The 18,074-nt window shown below is 46.7% G+C and overlaps 1 protein-coding gene across 2 annotated transcripts; it reads right to left on the reverse strand.

Annotated features, from left to right (window-relative positions):
- Nucleotides 1–52: 52 nt before the first annotated feature.
- On the reverse strand, nucleotides 53–10,884 carry RFC5 (replication factor C subunit 5). Of its 2 annotated transcripts, XM_044921326.1 has the most exons (12): nucleotides 10,708–10,883; nucleotides 8,749–8,813; nucleotides 8,344–8,480; nucleotides 7,102–7,181; nucleotides 6,345–6,418; nucleotides 5,005–5,164; nucleotides 4,187–4,268; nucleotides 3,787–3,916; nucleotides 3,263–3,264; nucleotides 3,098–3,164; nucleotides 1,999–2,053; nucleotides 53–953 (listed from the first exon to the last, which is right to left on the reverse strand). In XM_044921326.1, the coding sequence occupies exons 1-12, from the start codon at nucleotides 10,770–10,772 to the stop codon at nucleotides 857–859; spliced, it is 1,014 nt and encodes a 337-aa protein (XP_044777261.1). In that variant the 5' UTR covers nucleotides 10,773–10,883; the 3' UTR covers nucleotides 53–856. The 2 variants fall into 2 exon arrangements, with proteins under 2 accessions (XP_044777261.1, XP_021554152.1); XM_021698477.2 differs by lacking the exon at nucleotides 3,263–3,264 and having other exon boundaries at nucleotides 3,098–3,175; nucleotides 10,708–10,884.
- Between the last annotated feature and the right edge of the window lie 7,190 nt (nucleotides 10,885–18,074).

Consider the following 18,074-nt stretch of genomic DNA (forward strand, 5'->3'; position numbering starts at 1 on the left):
GGTAAGTCAGCATCTTTCTAACTGGTGAAGGAAAGAGTAGCTCGTAAACAGCCAACGTGCAAGCTGCTTTATTTTTATGGAGAAGAACACTCATAAGGGCAGCCTGTTTGCTGTGAAAGAAACTGCTACCCTGTCCACAGGGCCCCGTCCTTCCCGCACGTGTTGGTGCCCAGCCCGGCCCGGGCTCATCTGCCCTGCCTGCGTTAACAAGGGAGTACTGTGAGGCCTTGCCCCCTGCGGGCATAAAATGACACTTCGCTGTCTCACCACAATTAGGAACCTGCTTGTAGAGGAGAAATAAAAAGACGTTTTTAAAGGAAGACAGTTAACTGAGCCCGTTTATAGGAGTACAATAGTTTGGGCCAGAAATCGACGCACACCTATTTTTTTTTTTTTTCATTGACACCTATTTAAAGCAGATCCAGAGACTGGGCCGCAAATTAGGTTTATGCACTTAGTTGTGGAGCTGTTCTGTTTACCTTGAGTTAGAAAACACTGGCACCACGGGAGATTGGGAAGCCTTAGGTTCTAGACCAAAATGGGGCAGGCAAATTTCCTGTCATCCAAGCAACGGAATGATAAAAGCTTTAAGGCTAAAAGAAAAAAAATCTCTTTGCGCCTTCTTTTCCGCCCTAAGACACAAGTGGGCAGCAGTAAGAGAGCTGGGTGTTAAAATTGTTTTGTACCTGCTCCAAACGGCCACAAACACAGTACTTCTTAAACCTTTGCCCACCCAGGCCTGGAACAGGGTTTTCCAAAGCTTGGGGCGATCGGGGCTTCAGTCCCCAGCCGTAACTCAGTCCCCTGTTGTCCAGTCACCATGGGGCCTGCGAATCGCAGCAAACAGGCTTAGCATTTAGGCCTCTGTGACAATCAGGTCCCTGGTGACCTGGAAAGCGGCAATGAGGGAACTCAGCTGAATCTTCTCGTTGGTGCCAACAGAGAGTCTGTACCTAAAAGAAGTCAAACAAAAGGTAAGAATAGAGAGTATCACGGGACAGCTGCCTTTTGACAAGGGGACGAGAGACAGCAAAGACAGGGACAGTGTGCCGAAGGAGGAAAGCAGGCAATCAAACTTGATCCTGGACAAGGATCTTCAGTGTGTCCGCTGACGTTCTCCTCTCTGCCCTGAACACTCATTTATAAATTCCACTCAAGCTGGTAAGGAAAAATTAAATTAAAAAAACTGTTATCAATGGCAGTGTTCGGAAGTTTGTGCTAGCCGTCTAGACATATACAGAATTTAAGTGATAAGGATTTATTTCTTCACTCACAAAATGTACTGAGAGAAGATTTCCTTCCTCTTAATTCACTTGAGAATGGGGAACTGTGGTTCTGTGGTCTAGTTAGTAAAGCAGGACACTGGTGGTTCATCTTGCCACCTTCCCAGTGCCCAGCCAGTGAAAGCAAAATCATGACATTCGTCACGTAGGGAGAAGTGACCTCATGTGTGAGTGTGAAAGCCAGTGAGAGCAAATTAGAGTTGGTCCGTGTTGACATCTGTTTAGAACCCAGTGCTTCTGTCCACTTAAATGATAGCTGCCAGCTTCACTGGGGGCTAATAACTGTTTATGGAACCAGGCAAAGTGGAAAATTGAGTTTCTGTTTACTTTGCCCCCCAATATGCTTTGCTACGCCAAAATGCTTTAATAACAGCTGGATAGCTGGTTGTCCCCAAATGACCTAGATGTCGGAACTGAAGCAGGCCTTCCAGATAACGGCACTTCTAGAACCAATGTGGACCAAGCCTTTGAGGTCTAAGGAGAGGCCTTTATCTCCCAGTCCGTTACTGAGCCGAACCTGTCCTTGTGTTCATTCATGTATTCTTTAAACAAGCAAGTCATACCCTTCCCATGTTTCTTTCAGTGATCCCACCAAAAACTAGACTGTGCCATATAGGAATGAGGTAGACAAGAAAGTTGGAACCAAGCAAGTAGAAAGAAAAAATGCACAACAGGGTAAAAAAAAGGAAAGGAATCAAAATTGGGAAGTACTCACTCTATGTCTGCCATTTTGGTCAATAAATGTACTCGAACTGAAGATGGAAAGTCAACTGTGGGGAGAAACAAAATGAAATCAGTGAGGGTCTGCCCCTTCCTACTACCAAAAAAAAAAAAAAATCCCACGACAATTATGAGCTTAAACGTCAGAGGACACTACACTTGTCTGGAGGCCTCAGGTCACTGGCTGCCACACCTCTAAGGAAGTGAACACTGGATGAGTTCAGTTTTTATCCATCTTGTGAGCAGGTTCCAAAGCGATCCCAAGAACCCGGAAGAGGCACCAATATTGCTTTAGCAACGGAGCAGCTCTAGGAGTGAACCAAGTTCACTCTAGGAGTGAAGCCAAGTTCTCACACGCTGTCCCGATTTTAAAAACAAATCTACTGATCTAAATCTCTATTCATACTCATTTTCCACAATCAAAGTGCAGAGCTGGGCTCCAGCCGACCATGCTCGTGGGCAGCAGTTACCACGCCAGTCGGCCCAGGGGAGGCCCGCGAGGCACGGGCAGAACATTCCCGGACCCGACTGTCCATGTGTAGCCGGCTGTTGGCAGGGGGACAGCTGCTCTGAGGAGGCTGTGCAGCAGGTCACCCGGAGAGCCTGAGAAAATCCTGATGCCCAGCTCCCCGCAAAGGCCAAGTGAATGGGTCTGGGGTGATGCCTATGTGCTGCCAAGGTTGAGAACCAGGTCTGTACAGAAGATACGGCCGAGTGTGGAACTTAAGACGGTTTAGTTAAGACTGCTCTGCTTTACCCCGTGGATAGACGTTCCTCCTCTCTCTCTCCTTTTGGGGAAAAATACCCTTAGAAACGTGAATTAAAACATACTATTTACTCCTGTAAAATACAAACCCTTGGAGGAGAGAGTTAGCCCTCCAGAGCTGCTTGCCCAGGAGGTTCAGAGGTTAAGAGTCGTTTTGGAACAAAGTTGTAAACAGCAACGAGAGAAAACTACAACTGCGGGGCCAGGTTTATACTTCGCTCCTGTTTCTCTGCTTCGAAAGCGAAGCCTCATGTTCCCTCACCCCCGCTCTCAACTGCCCCACTCCCCTCCTCCCGCAGCTTCTCGACTAGGGAAGACCGTGAGTTACCCCTGTGCACGAACAAGTGTATCTCTGTCAGGATGTCCTGTAGCGCCAACCCCTTCAGGGTTTTCAACTCCATAATATCTAGAGAGGAACAGTTAAGGCAAAGGGCCAGCTTCCGGAACAAACGCGCTGCACAGAATTTTGAATCCCAACTCCAGTGGGGGGGACTTCTGGAAGGAGGGCTTCTAACCCCACCGTGGCAGTTGCTCTCAATCCAGCTGCGCCAAGTGAGCTCCAATTCTTGCCTCTCCTAGGTTTGCATCTTCCATAGGGGCTTTCCGATAGAACTGTCTCTGTCTAGTAGAGGGCAGAGCCGAATGCGTCCCCCAGAAGGCCTCCTGTCACCGCCCCTGGCTTTGAACTTCACAGCCAAACACGAGTAGCGCCGGCCACTCAAGAATGATCGCATCTGCCGCCCCCAACCCCAATGTCTAACTGCTGCTCTCATCCGCGAGCAAGGCGGCCTCAAGCTGTACCCATGTCAGAGTCCTTCAGGAAGAACTTTAGGGCATTAAAGACGAGGACCCGCCCCACCCACAGACACCGTGTTTCCACAGCAAGCGGCCCAGACCCACAAGCAGCCAACCGTCTTTGGCCAGCAGGGTGTAGACGCCGGCTGCAGCCTGGACTCCTGGGCCAAGCTCGGGCCTCACGTACACCCCGCACCGTCAGCAGCACCCGAGGAAGGATACTTCTGTAGGCTGTGGTGAAGTCTTGATTCAACATCCAGTCCAGAATGTTGGCAATGTCGGACTTGAGAGGGTGCCCAGTGCAGGTGTAGACCGTCTCCTCCGTCACCTTCCCGAAGGCCATGTTGGTGCTCTGCGCAGGAGGGGGAGAATCGTGGCTGTCACAGTGGCCACCACGCTGCAGGCGGCTCCAGAACCCTTCCCTAGCTTTCCCTGGTTTGCAGCATGTTACTCTCTGTTACTCAAAACCCCGAGGTGGGGGGAAGTCGTCGGTACATGGGGAGATCGAGATCTTACCAGTTTCTCGATTTCTGAACTTACAGGTTGGCTGTGTGCTGCTTTTGTCTTTCTCGAAAACCTCTTCCAAAGCAGCAGCTCGAGACCTGCTGCAGTGGTTCCGTACCTGCAGAATGTTCAGAGCTCTTCGCATATCTCCGCTGGAAAGGGTCACGAGGGCCTTCATCCCGTCCTCACTTAGGTCCACTCTGAGAGGAAAGAGGCAGGAGGAGGTCAGGGGCCCTGAGAGAGCACGAGCGTTCAGCCAGGGGATGACTAAGGCTTTGAAATAATGAAAGGAAAGGGAAGGACAGAGTAAACAGTACTCTCCCGATCTGTGGCGGGCTCTCGAATTCACTCTGGTCTTTGGGGCTGTGGGCTTCACATTAGCAGTCACCACCCACTCCCAAGTCGGGAGCGAGCCTCCCTGAGGCCCAAGCATTGCTGTGTTGAGCAACGGGCTTTGAATTCTGTTCTCCCGAGAGGCAAGCGCGCTGGCGAGAGCTGCAGTCAGAGGCAGACCAGCCCCTTTCACAAAGCAGCAGCTTGGGCTGGCTACGGGCCTGGCAACTGACGGTACAGAAGGTAATGTCTCAGTACCTTCCCTCCTAGTCCCGAAAGGCTGGAGGCATCTTAGCAGAAGAGACTCTGGCAGCACGCCGTTGCCAATGACAAAAGAAGAGTAGGAGGAAGTCAGGACGGCTTCCAGGGGAGGAGGATGGAATCAAGAGAGGAACCAAGTGCCTTTTACGAAGACTGTCCATGAGACGCCAGGGAAGAGGATAGCAGCTCACAGACCCCGATGCTGACTCTGTGCCAGGCACCCTCCTTAGCTCTTTACACGCCTTATCACCTTCAACTGCAGACCAGCCAGCCAGCCCAGGGCCCTGCCCACACCCCCCCAGTCCTAAGGCCCTGGGCTTTCCTGCTTTCCCTTGTACTTACTTCTCTTCTTCTATGACGTGCTCCAGGCGGGGGACCATGAGTTCAGGAGTCAGGGGGCCAAATCGGAACCTTGTACACCGGGACTGCAGGGCGGGGATGATCTTTGACAGGTAGTTACAGATGAGGCAGAATCTGGTATTCTCAGTGAATTTCTCAATCACTGGCAAGGGAAAAGAAAACCAGCTCCTGTCTGTTCTGAGCCTTCCAGAGTCCTGGAGACCCCACACTCTTCCGAGCTCACGTGCACGAGCGGAGGCCATCCACAGATTGGAGAGCTCCGGGAACGAGGGGCTGCGGCCGGGGTGGCCAGGACTGGAAGCCAGCTGCGCTCCTCCCCAAAGCTGATGGACACGCCACCTCGACGGGATTTTATAAAATGCTTCCCTTCCTTCTCATGTGCCATGATTCTGGCGTTCTTGCCATATTCCTGTCCTTTTGCATAAAACTCCACTTGGCAGGTTGATGATGCCCCACCTTCTAATGGTGGGGGAGGGGGGTGGCTTGTTGCGGACTTCCCAGTGGACTCTGTCTCGAAGCCTTAGAGCATTCGACAGAGTGCTAACTCGAATTCAGAAAGCTTAGGAAACACCGGGTGCATTCTGTAGTTACCCGATGTTCTTGCAAGGGGACCTGCCCAGACTGATAGTCACTGTGCAGAGCAAATGTTGAAGAAAGGCTGCCAAAGCTTTTAAGATCAGAAGACACTAACTGTCCTCCTCTTCTTAAACCCACTCCTTCTCCCCACAAATCTGCAACACCGCTCCTCTCTCCTAGCTGATTACCTCAGAATCTTAATGCGAGAGATTACCAGTGTCCTTTCAAAGAAATCCACTACACCAGGGCCCTTAAGATAGACAACTCACATGATACTCTCCACCCCTTGGCAAATAGAGAAGTCATGTCAGCTTTCTGAGTGCGACTATGTTTCCAGTATTATTTTCCCGGCTACTGTCTTATCTCAGGGTACCGAGAGCAGAAAAGTCTACCCAGCAGTTTAGGAAAGACAGACTTTCCATACCTCCTCCACTCTTCCTAAGAATACAAATTCCCAACCCCAAATTGAACCCCGTGGAAGAGGAGGATGGGACACCAGGGTCTGGTCAGAACTAAAAGTCCCACCAGGGCCTCTATCTTTAAGCTGCTGAAAGGGGAAACCCCCAGTACAGAGAGCTTTGGTCTAGATTGTCAGGTTGGCTACACACAGAGAAAGGTCAGCAGGTTTCTCTGGGCCGGAAGATGAAAATGGTCAACAAGCCAAGACATGTCTCATGTCCAAAGCTCCTAATTCTCTTTCGAAGGCACTCCTGAGCCAACACACTATCCCTGGGAGCTCTTCTTACCTCTCCTCAAGGCATTCTGGGCGTCTTGAGTCATGGCGTCAGCTTCATCCAGGATCACTAGTTTGAAGCCTTTCCTAGGAAAACAAATGGTACCATCTGAAGATTTCTTCAGTCTCACCTCCACTTCCAGGCTCAAACCTACACGTACAATTGTGCCATAAGGCCCTGCCTCAGAGAGTCCATTCCTCCTTGACCTCTGAGCGAAGCAGACATTCTGTGGTCACACAGAGGACATGCCCGTCACTCTCCACTCTTAAAGGGACTGAGGTCTGACTTGGGTATTTTTGTTACATTGTTTCCTCTGGCACCTCTACCTTTCTTCTGCGCACACTGGGTATCCTGTTACTCGGGGCGTGGCATTGCTTTTTCCCACCACCTTCGCCCTTCACTCATGCCTGTCTTTTCATCTTTTCCTTTGTTTACCACCATCCCCGTTGTCCATCCCGATCTCAATTCATTTTTGTTTAAATTCAAACTAGCTCATCTGGTCTTAGGATGTCCTCAGTCTTCGGGTAACTAATAAAATGAGTTAATGCTTCCCAAAGAACTTGCTAATATAGACTTAGGTAATGTTTTATTTTGATATTTACATTATTTCTTACTAGCGTCCTTGTACTTTACCTCTTTTTCATGGCTACTTTTGACAATGTCATTCGTTACCTTTACAGACTAGCAAAGGGGAGGATTAAAAAAATTAAGCTCTGTCATTTCACTGATCAGAATCTCTAGGGAGAGAAATTATGCAAATAATTCTTACTTAAATATTGTCCTTGTGCTAGCAAAGCTCAGGATTGGCCCCCGAACGATATCTATTCCTCGGTCGTCTGAAGCATTCAGCTAAGTGTGAAAGAGAAGCCAGAGTAAGTTAGAAATATATTGGTGATTTCCATCAATCCAGCTTGGCAAGCTAGGTCTCTAGGTCTAACGACACCTACGAGATAAACACTATTAAAAAGCCAAGATCACAACTGTATTTAAAACTCACAACTCGCTACACCATTCCATTACATTCTGAAGGGCAAATGACTGTGTTTCCTCCCCCTTTCGAGGACAACCGCTGACATACTCTGGCAGAATAATTAATTGGCCTGGCCACAGTGAACAGCACCTCTGGCATGAACAGAATCATGCTAATTTTAGCTACCGAAACCCAGAGCAACCCAGAAGTTACCCAGTCTTTAATACACTCAAGTAAGAACATTGGTGGCAGCAAGGTTCTAAGATCTATAACAAAAAAATAAGCTAGACATTTTTTTTCTTGCAGTAGACAATATTTAAAATTTTGTAATCTAAGGGTATCAGTCAAATCTCAGAGCAAACAGATGGCATACTCAAATTCAGTGATTTGAAGAGAATTACATGAAGAGACATTTTAAACGGTGGGGTGTGGGGTAACCAAAAGAGCTATGCAATACCTCTGCAACTGCTGGGGCCCATTACCAACCCCAAGTCTTGAGAGGTGAGTGGGCAGGGGGGGTGGTGTTGGCACCGTTGGATAAGGCTGTGGGATTTGCCCTGCGGGTGGGGATGCTGTCAGCCTGTGGTGACCCCCAAGACAGAACCAGGCATCATTCTCCCTCCCCCGACTCCTGCCAGGGCCCCTATTGGCCAAACCTAACCAGGGGGAGCCAAAGGACAAGGCAGCCTGTAGTCAATACAGCTCAGCCTTCCAGGGCAAGGACAGCGGGGAGCCACATGGAGAAGAAATCTGGACAGGCACATGGGAGCAGCAAGCCACCGAGTGACCACTCACTGAGTGACCCCTGAGTGTTGGCGTGTAAGTTGGCAGAGGCAAAGAAAAATATCTAGCCCTACCACTGCCCTCTAGCTAATGCGAATCCAGACCCAAGTGTCAATTCTAGATAAAAGCCACTCGAGATATTTTATGTCTGTTCCTTTCCCCACCTCTAGCACAGCAACTTACTTGTAAAGTAAGACAAATCTAAGAGAACTAAGAGACTCGAGTTCTTTGCAGAGTAAGAAGAATCCTCTTATTTACCTCCAAGACCATGGAGCCAAATTCCTTATCTTTGTATAGCTGTTTCGCACAGGCTAGGATGGTGGAGGTCTTTCCCGTCCCTGGAGGACCATAGAGAAGCAGGTGGGGCAGGCGGTCTTCACTAATAAATTTCTGAACTGAGGGTCGGGAAGAAAGAGAGACCCCATCAGTTTCCGAGAGTTGCCTCATTCACCGTGGGCCCTTGAGTTGGCTTGAATTTACTTCAACACTACGTTCAAATCAGAGGTAGATGCAGGAATGAAAAATCTGAAGGACTCAGATCTTACGGCAACATTCCATAAAGCTCAGTCAGATACTTCAAGGTTATTACTCAGCAGAGACATCACCAAGAAATGATACAGGTCCTCCAACTAGAATGACAGCAACTGACACATGGATGCTTACTGGTACTCAAAATGTCCTGATGAGAAATCAGATCATTCAGTGTCTGTGGCCGGTACTTTTCAACCCTGAAATACAGTTTAGCATGGCTTACAATATATACAAACGCAAGAACATGCTGTCACGTGCAAAAGAATCCTTTCATATCCTAATGAAAAGAGGAAGAGAAATAAAATCCTTTAACTTTTAATACAGACCACTGGTTCTCAACCAGGGGCAATTTTGTCCTTCAAGAAACACTTGGTGATACCTGGAGACATTTTCAGTTGTCACAATTGGGTGGAGGGTGCCACAGGCCTCCAGTGGATAGGAACCAGGGCTGTCACTAAACATCCTACGATGCGCAGGACAGCCACCATGCCCGCCCCCACCAAGTATCTAGCCCAAAATGCCAATAGCACTGCTCTAATTTCACCTTTCCAGCTGTCTGCCTATAAACAATCTCAACCTGGATGGGCACCTACTATTTCAAAGTAAATTAAAAACTGAACTCTTTGGGGCACTTGGGTGGCTCAGTCGGTTAAACGTCTGCCTTTGGCTCAGTTCCTGATCTCAGGGTACTGGGATTTTGCCCTGCGTCGGGCTCCCTGCTTAGCGGGGAGTCTGCTTCTCTCCCTCTGCACACTGCCCGCCTCATGCTCGCTCTCTCAAATAAATAAAAATCTTTTTAAAAAAACTGAACAAGGGCGCCTGGGTGGCTCAGTTGGTTAAGCAACTGCCTTCGGCTCAGGTCATGATCCTGGAGTCCCAGGATCGAGTCCCACATCGGGCTCCCTGCTGAGCAGGGAGTCTGCTTCTCCCTCTGACCCTCTTCCCTCTCGTGCTCTCTCTCTCAAATAAATAAAATCTAAAAAAATAAAAAATAAATAAAAAAATTGAACTCGTACCCAAATATACATCAGAAGATGAATGGATAAATAAATGGTGGTCTATCCATATAATGGAATATTATTCACCCATAAAAAGGAATGAAGCACCCACACCTGCTACAACATGGATGAACCCTGAAAACATGATCCTATGAAAGCCCCCAGTCACAAAAGGCCACATACTGATTCTATTTATATGAATATCCACAATAGGCAAATTCAGAGGAAGGGGACGTGGGGATGGGGAGTACCTGCCAATGGGTATGGAGTTTCCATTTGGGGTAAAATGAAAAAATTTGGAACTAGACAGTAACATGGTAGCACAACGTTCTCAACGTACTCAAAGTCACGGAATTATACACTTTACAATGTTTACAACTGTAAACTGTATGCTATGTGTTTTTTCCACGATAAAAACAAACTGAACTCCTTATTAGACAAGACCAACTTGGACCTTTCTGGAGAAATCAAGCCGAATCCCTTCAGTTCCTAAAACATCATTCAGACGCAGCTGTGGGAGTAGGATGGTTATGAGTGCAAGTTCTGAATTCACCTGGGTTCAAATCCCAACTTATTTTCTAGCTCCGGACCTTAGGCAAGTCCTTTAACTTTTTGGTTTTACAACTGGAATAATAACTACCTAGGCTCTTCGTAAAGATCAAACATCTAGCAGGGTCCTTGCTAATCTAGTAGGAAGCCACTTAAATACAACTTAACTGGGGAGCGTTATTATCGTCATTATTATTTCAGTTTAGAATTTGAGCAATAATTGCATTGAAGATTCCAGCAAGAGTAGAGGGCATTTTGGCACGAAGGCCGATGCGAAGTCAGAAGACGCGGGATCTAACCCCTGGGCTGTCACCCGGTGCGTAAAACGAATAGGGGCGGTGGGAGTAGGGCAGCGGGAAGTCCTGTAAAAAATCCTAGAAGAACGGAGGGGACTGAGGAGCTGGAGATGTCAAGGCGAAATTCTGGGGCGAGGTCCGGGCCGCAGGTCGGGGGCGGTGGGGCGAGGTCCGGCGGGCTGCGGCCTGGCCGCTGGCCCATCCCGGCCACCGATCCCCCTTCCTGCGGCAGCCGGGCCTCCTCCTACCAGGGCAGGTTTCTGATCTTGGCCGCCGCGGGCTGCTGCCGCTCCTGCTGCGCTGAGGTCTCCATGGCGGGGTGATAAAGGCGTGGGGGTCCGCTGGGATCGTCGCGGCCCCGAGGGACCTGCACAGCCACTAGCCGCGCCCCGACCCCGGGACCCGGGCGCTTAGAGTTCGCGCGCAAAAGCAACTCTCGCGAGATGTAGCCTCCTGCTTCCGACTTCCCCCCAAGGTCCCGCCCCCCTCCCCGTTGCCAAGGCGCCGGTGACCAGGTTACCGGGAGGCGCCGGCCGCCCGCCACCCTCCCGGTCCGCCCTTCCAGCCCCGCGCGGCCCTTTCGCCGAGGCGGCGGGGCTTCCTGAGCCCGGGGACGGGGGTAAACAAGAGAGGCCAGGTCACCCCCTGCAGCCGCCAGTCATCATTAGAAACTAAAGTCTCGCGGCCAAAGCCAATTTCAGCTACCACCAAAGTTCAGACACTTACCGTTCAAAGGAACAGAGAGCCTCCAGCGAGGAAAACCCCCCGAGGAAAAACAGCCCCAAAAGACAGGGCCAGTTCTTGAATATAGATGCCCTAGGAAAAAAGCCTCGAAATAAGCTGGGAGGTGAGTGCTTCGAATTGATAAACAACTCCAAACACACACAATTCCAATCTACCTCCCAAGCCATGCCCCTCACCCAACAAAATCTAAAGAACCAAGCTCCAGAAACAACCCCAGAGTGAAAACAAAAAATAAACTCCCAGTTAAGGTTAATATGTGTAACTGGAAAGGGCTGGTCACTAAGCACAGAGGACAGGGTCCCTATGACCTGAAGACAGGAGAACCAGTATGGAAATTTTAGTGCTTTTTTCTGCGATGAGGTGATTATAGACCACTTTGATTTTCTCCTATTTCGCTGGTCTGTATTTCCCAGCAACGAGTATGTATATTACATATTACAGATTAATACTTTATGCGTAATAAAGCTTTTTTATTTTATTTTATTTTTATTTTTTAACGTGTTGAGAAAGACAATAGGGAGAAGAGAGGAGGCTGGGCTGGGGTCAGAAGTGTTCTGATTCAGAAACACCTGCTCTTTGCACCTTATTACATCACTGGCACCTGCTCTAGGAACAGAGTAGAGGGACTGTGGGGCAAATACATGATGGTGGTTATGCTTCACGCTAGCCCCTGCCTGGAGAGTCAAAAGAAGGGGGGAGGGTCAGATGTGGCTTGTGGTGTGACAGTGGCCAGCTCTTAACTCTGCTTGTTCAGATCCTTAGTCTGCCACTTTGCCACTTAGCTTTGAGCATCTGGCTTCTCTCCGTGTCCAATAATCTCTATTCCAAAGGTGCCTGCCAGGATCAAATCACACATGTAAAGCAGCAGGTACATTGCCGCCTTACTCTCTCCTTCCCTTCTAGGACACTCTCCACCCACCCTGTTCTTGTTTCAAATGTTTCCTCTCAAGCAAGACCTACTCAAGAATTGGCTGGTGTGACTGTGCCCGCGAGGGTTGATTTCATGTGTCAACGTGACTGGACTCTGGACGCCCAGAGAGCTGGTAACATATTATTTTGGGGCTGTGTCTCTGAGGGTGTTTCTGAAAGAGACTGGCATTTACTCAGATTGGACTGAGTAAAGATCGCCTCATCAGTGCGGGTGGGCATCATCCCTTATCCCTCATCACTGAGGGCCTGAATAGAATGGAAAGGCAGAGGAAGGGTGAATTCTCTCTCTCTTCGAGCTGGGATATACATCTTCTCTTGCCCTCAGATACCAGCGCTCTTGATTCTCAGGCCTTTGGATTCACACTGAATAACACCACTGGCTCTCCTCGGTCTCCAGCTGGCAGACAGTACATCGTGGGACTTCTTGGCCTCCATCATCATGTGAGCCAATTCCTAGGATATATAAAATATAAATATGAATATAAAAATATAAAACATATTTTAAATACAAAATATATTAATTATACATATATGTTATTGATATATAAAACATAAATAATATATATCAATATACATATACAATGTAAAATGTATTCTTTTAAAGATTTATTTATTTATTTATTTGACAGAGAGCGACACAGCGAGAGAGGGAACACAAGCAGGGGGAGTGGGGAAGGGAGAAGCAGGCTTCCCACGGAGCAGGGAGCCAGATGTGGGGCTCGATCCCAGGATCCCGGGATCCTGACCTGAGCCAAAGGCAGATGCTTAATGATTGAGCCACCCAGGCACCCCTGTAAAATGTATTTTAAGTCTACATAATAAAAATATAAATGACATATATATAGCCATTTTGCTAAGGGGCCTTTACATTAGAAACATGATGCCACCACCTCCTTGAGCTGGAAGATGTGAACGAGACTGGACCAAGTTCTCATAAAACTCTGTGTGCACCTGCTGTTCAGTTTGCTTGGAATGCAGAATTCTTCTGTGTGACATTATATTATATATTTACAAGGTCATGTGTTGTGTGCCTCCCCAGTGGATTTTAAGCTCATTGGGAGGCAAGGCTTTGATTTATTCACCAATAGATTCCTGGTGCCTGGAACAGTGCATGGCTCAAAGGAAGCACTCAATTAATAATTGTTCCATGAATGAATGAATGAATGAATGACAATAGTTAATACTCTCTAGGCAGTTACTATGGGCCAGACACTGTTCTAAGTGCTTTGCTTTATGTTTATTACACTCACTTTATAATTTGTTGCGATAAGCCTGAGCCCCTATCATTAGCCCCATTTCATAGACATGTTAAGTAACTTGCCCAAAAGTTTAGTAGGTTTTGTGACTTGGTGTAAGGGGCACAACTGGATCAGGACTATGTGATTCCATAGGCCAAACTCTTAGCCGCTCAGCTAGTATGGTCCCTGGACTAGCAGCAGGAGCATCCCCTGGGAACTTGTTAGAAATGTTAATTATTCTTCTCCCCACCCCAAAACCACTGAATCTGAAACTCTGGGGGTGGGCCCAGCCATCTGTGCTGTAACAGGCCCTCCAGGGGATTCTGATGCACTCAAGTTTGAGAACCACTGCCCTACACTCCTCCTGCTTCTCAGTCCTTGAGCTCACCATGACTTCACTTTCTAAGAAAGAGAATGGGTACTCACTTGCATACTCTGGAAAAACAGAGGTGTCCATATAATATGTGTGTGTGTGTGTGCGCGTGCTCGTGTGTGTGTGTGTGTGCTTTTGTGTGTTTCTGTTTTTGTTATTAATTGAATTAATTGAAGGTACAGTCCTTTGGGCAGGTTACTTAGATGTCTTTGGACCTCAGTATTGGCATTTGTGAAATGGGCAGGGGTAGGGGTCTGGATTAGAGAGAGGGATGACATTAAGAACACCTGAGGATTTTACAAAATTCCAATACGTGAAGCCCAGCCAGACCAATTAAATTTGGCCTTTGGGAGTGGGACTAAGCACAAGCAGTTTTAAAAAGCTTCCCAGGTGATAATAGTACGCTAAAATCGTACTAGGGCCTATTGTGAGCCAATCACAGCAATCCTAGCCCCCGATTGGCTTAAAGGTGAGCATGTGACCCAGTTCTGCCCAATGAGATGTAAGGGGGAAAAGGGGAGAGGCGCCTCTGGGAAAGTTTTCTCCTTATGAACTTCGTGGATCCTTGCACGGGCGATCTTTAGCTTCTCTCCCAGAGGAAAAATTCTGTCACCTTGAAGAGAAAGAGATAAAGACCCAAATTACAAGCTCACACGTCTCTAAGCAGCCTAGGAGTTAGTACATAAACAAGAGGGCTGGGTGGAATCTATGCCCTGCCGCTAGGGAGCGGAGTTTGCAGGTGGAAGATTTCAGCAGAGAAGGAATGTAGTAGCGAAATATTGGCTGGCTCAGCATCAGTCGGAAGGCTGGAGACCCCGACTTGGAAAATGGAACAAAGACAGGCCAAGGAACTGAAACCATGGTCAAAATTATGCCAGGGAAGAAAACCAGTAAGGAAAGTGCAGCTGCTTCCGACCTTCAGGAGCCACTGCCCCCGCTGCCCCCCTAGACAATGGATGTCGCTTTCCCAAACATTTCCACCGTCAGAAAGATTTCACCACTTCTGTCCTGCAGTGGATGCTAACTGAAACTAGCGCCCCATTAAAAGTCTGGGGAGACATGCCTAATTGTCCAGGTGGGGGTTGCATGTTGGCCAGTCCCTGGTATATGGTTTGAATGGCGGGAAATGACTTCTGCCTCCCACCACTTGTGAACTGAGGACATCCTTGAATATAGATAGGAGAGGGGTTCAGATGCTGGCCACCAAAGGATCACAAATGTTCACTTGCCAGTATTCAGCCATGACGGACGGCAGCCAAAAGTTGCCAGAACGTATGATTTTTTTTTAAGGGAAATCAGAAATTTACATTTTTATGTGAAATTATCGTATGTTAAACATTGGCAACTAATTGAAAAAAAAACTTGCTGGTCAAGCACAAATGTTGGGTCATTTTGTGACTTTTTCTCTCTCAAGTACAGGTGATCAGGCAAAAGATACAGTCATTTCTTCTCACCCTCTGCCTAGATTGTAGACATTCTGGAGGAATAAGGGTAAATCAAGCTGGTATCTCCATGTGAATTGTGACATTGATGAGCATAGGCACAAACTTCTCTTATGTAATCAGAACCAGATTTGGAAATGCTTTAATAAAACAGTAGGTCCTAGAGATGGCAGGATCAGAAGTTACAAACAAAATTACCAATGAAAGGCATTTGCTCTCAAAATTGAATTAGGGAAAGGGAGCCCTGGATCTTATTACTCTTAGCTTTGGAACAAACTTGGCTTTGGACACAGCACTTACTGCCTTAGTTTATTTTTAAGATTTGTTCTTATGAGAGAATGGGATGCGAGGCTATCTTTGGAAGATGCTGGCAGAAGAAAATCAAACTGGGTCTTTCTCCTGAGCATGTTTATACTGGTGAAATCATGTTTAAATGAAGAGCAAGGACTTCAAGGAGGAAAAAATCTCAAAGGGCAATTTGAAGTGTTTGTGTAGAGGAAGGGCCATCTTCTTTGGTGACCACAGCAAAATCATTGACTGATAAGGAATGTAAATCTTCAGATCTTTTGGGGTCCTTGCCCCCTTCAATGACTTTCTCTTGTCGGAAACCCCAGAATGCCCCATATCAGGGTTTAGGGAAATCCATTCATCATCCCCTAATGTGTGTTAATTGAATAACTAAGGAATGGTTATTTTTCGATTCCTGAATCTGATGCTCTTTGAGATTGAAAGGGTGATTCATATGAATTTGCTCCATGGGCTCAAAAAATTTCACATTTCTTAATTTTTCTAAATTACATATAATGTGGCTCAAGGTCCTCCACTGTCTCTTCCTCAAGCCAAGGGAGTTTGGGAATTCATTCTCTGGGAGTTGGGTTCCTTCCCTTCCCTGGGGTCACTTAAGAAGGCTAAGAGGTTGTGGGGAAATAGGCCAGAACATTTGAGGAAGGGCTTTTAGTCTTCAGTTGTTCCTATAGTCTGTTGGAATACATGCTCTTTGTCATCAGGTTTGAGGTTTAGACTTCCCTGTGCCCCTCCTTTGAAATTCTGCCACCTTCTCCTTCTCACCCACTTACTAACTCAAAGTGAGTTTCCAGAACCAATAGTATCAACACTCCTTGGGAGCTTGTTAGAAATGCAGAATCTCTGGACCCACTCCAGGACTCCTGAATCAGAATTGCATTTTAACAAGGTCTCCAAGCAGCTGGTGTGCAGATTTCAGCTGAGAAGCCCCAGATACCACATAATGTATCTCTCTCCCACCATCTTGCTCTCACCGCTGTTCTGCATCTCTAGTGTGGAATTCATCAGGGAGTAGGGCCACTGGCCTCTCACGTAACACTCCCACCCCCTTCTGCTAAGGGCCTAGCATTTTGGTAATTCAACTCCAAGTCCCAAAGTTCCTAGTCTCCCCTGAGCCAGGCAAACCCAATGCTCTAGGATCTGAGGCTTAATTGCTTGGGGAAAAGAAAAAAACCCCCCAAACCCTTAGTTTTTGGTGATGAGTCTACAGTAGAAAGTAAGTCCAGTTAATTTCTCCACCACATTATACCTAATAATAGGCCCTCTGGGCTGTGAAATTTTAAAAATACTTCTTCTTCTGGAGTCTTCCCTGATTCCCTCTAGTTTGAGCCCAGCATAATTGCCCTGGGCTAGAATCTCTGGGGCCATCTTGATTGAAAAAGAGGAAAAGGTGTTAATAAGGAGGGGATGAAAGTTTAGTTCCATTATCCTGGCTCTGTTCGGTGCTGGTCCAGCCATGGACCACACTGCCATTGGGTCTATGGAACAGAATTGCAAGGCAAAAAGCAGTTGGTGTGTACCTGTTGTACAATCTTTGTGCAAAACAAGAGGACCGTTTCTCTCCCCTCTCTCATCATAGAAGGGACCCCGGGGGATGCAGCGAAGTGAGAAATAGACCTTAATATTGGCAAAAGACTGCAGATTCAATTCGAGGATGAATAGTAATAAGAAAATGCAAATTACTATCATTATTTACGTTGCATGGCAGAGTTACACAACACTTTATTATACAGTAGATGCTACACAAAGAACTGCTGTTTATAAACATTTTGTCCTGTTCCTCCAATCCCCCTAAGCTCACGCTTTCAAAGCATCTGGCCCAAGTTCAATGGCAATGTGATTTTAAAAAATACATTTATTTTAAATATATGCAATACTGAAAAATAAAACAAGAAGAGCCAAGGCTGCGCCAGGTCAACGTGGAGAATTTTTAAGCTCGAAGATATTTTAAGTGTTTCAAAGATATAGATGTTCAAAACATACTTTTAAAAATTCTTTCAACTTAAGAGAAAGTGTATTTTTTTTAAAGGGAGGTACCTTAGAATTCAATCTTATTCCAAACTGAAGATACTTGGCAGATGTGCAGCAAATTAAAATATCTGGCATGTTCATTAATACAAAGACTGGACAATTGTGTCTTGAGAAAGTCTTAAAATTTAAAGGTCATTTAAAGAACAGATTTTTAAAAAATTAATGAAAGCAAATATCCTTTTTAAAGGGGTATTAATTAAAGTTTCCTGAATCTCATGGGAATAAATTATTTTGTACCCTCTGCTTTAATTTTTTTCTTAAATTTTTAAGGGATATTGGACAAAAACAACATATTCAGTATGTCATATTTTGGCAAATGTCAACCAGAACTGGCTTGTTAAATATGGGTTATCTTCAGTTTGTGCCAATCTATTAATTTAAAATGTTTTCTTAATGCTAAATTCAAATAAGTTCTTGGTTTTGATACAGCTTCTAATTTTCTTCTGTTGTTCAGGTGATTTGAAATTATAATTAAGAATAAATTTTGCAAAATTAACACATAAAAAGGCATCACTGGAAGCGTTTTTCCATTGCATAATTCCAAATGCCATGGA

Source organism: Neomonachus schauinslandi, chromosome 14 (assembly GCF_002201575.2).
Source record: "Neomonachus schauinslandi chromosome 14, ASM220157v2, whole genome shotgun sequence".
Taxonomy (NCBI): Eukaryota; Metazoa; Chordata; class Mammalia; order Carnivora; family Phocidae; genus Neomonachus; species Neomonachus schauinslandi.

Excerpts from the sequence above, each read along its gene's own strand:
- RFC5 (XM_021698477.2), bottom strand. The coding sequence starts at position 10,772 with ATGGAGACCTCAGCGCAGCAGGAGCGGCAGCAGCCCGCGGCGGCCAAG. Across the intron at positions 8,814-10,707 it reads AAGATCAGAAACCTGCCCTG|GGTTGAAAAGTACCGGCCAC; the intron begins GTAGGAGGAGGC and ends ACTGTATTTCAG. Across the intron at positions 3,917-4,186 it reads GAGCTCTGAACATTCTGCAG|AGCACCAACATGGCCTTCGG; the intron begins GTACGGAACCAC and ends CCTCCTGCGCAG.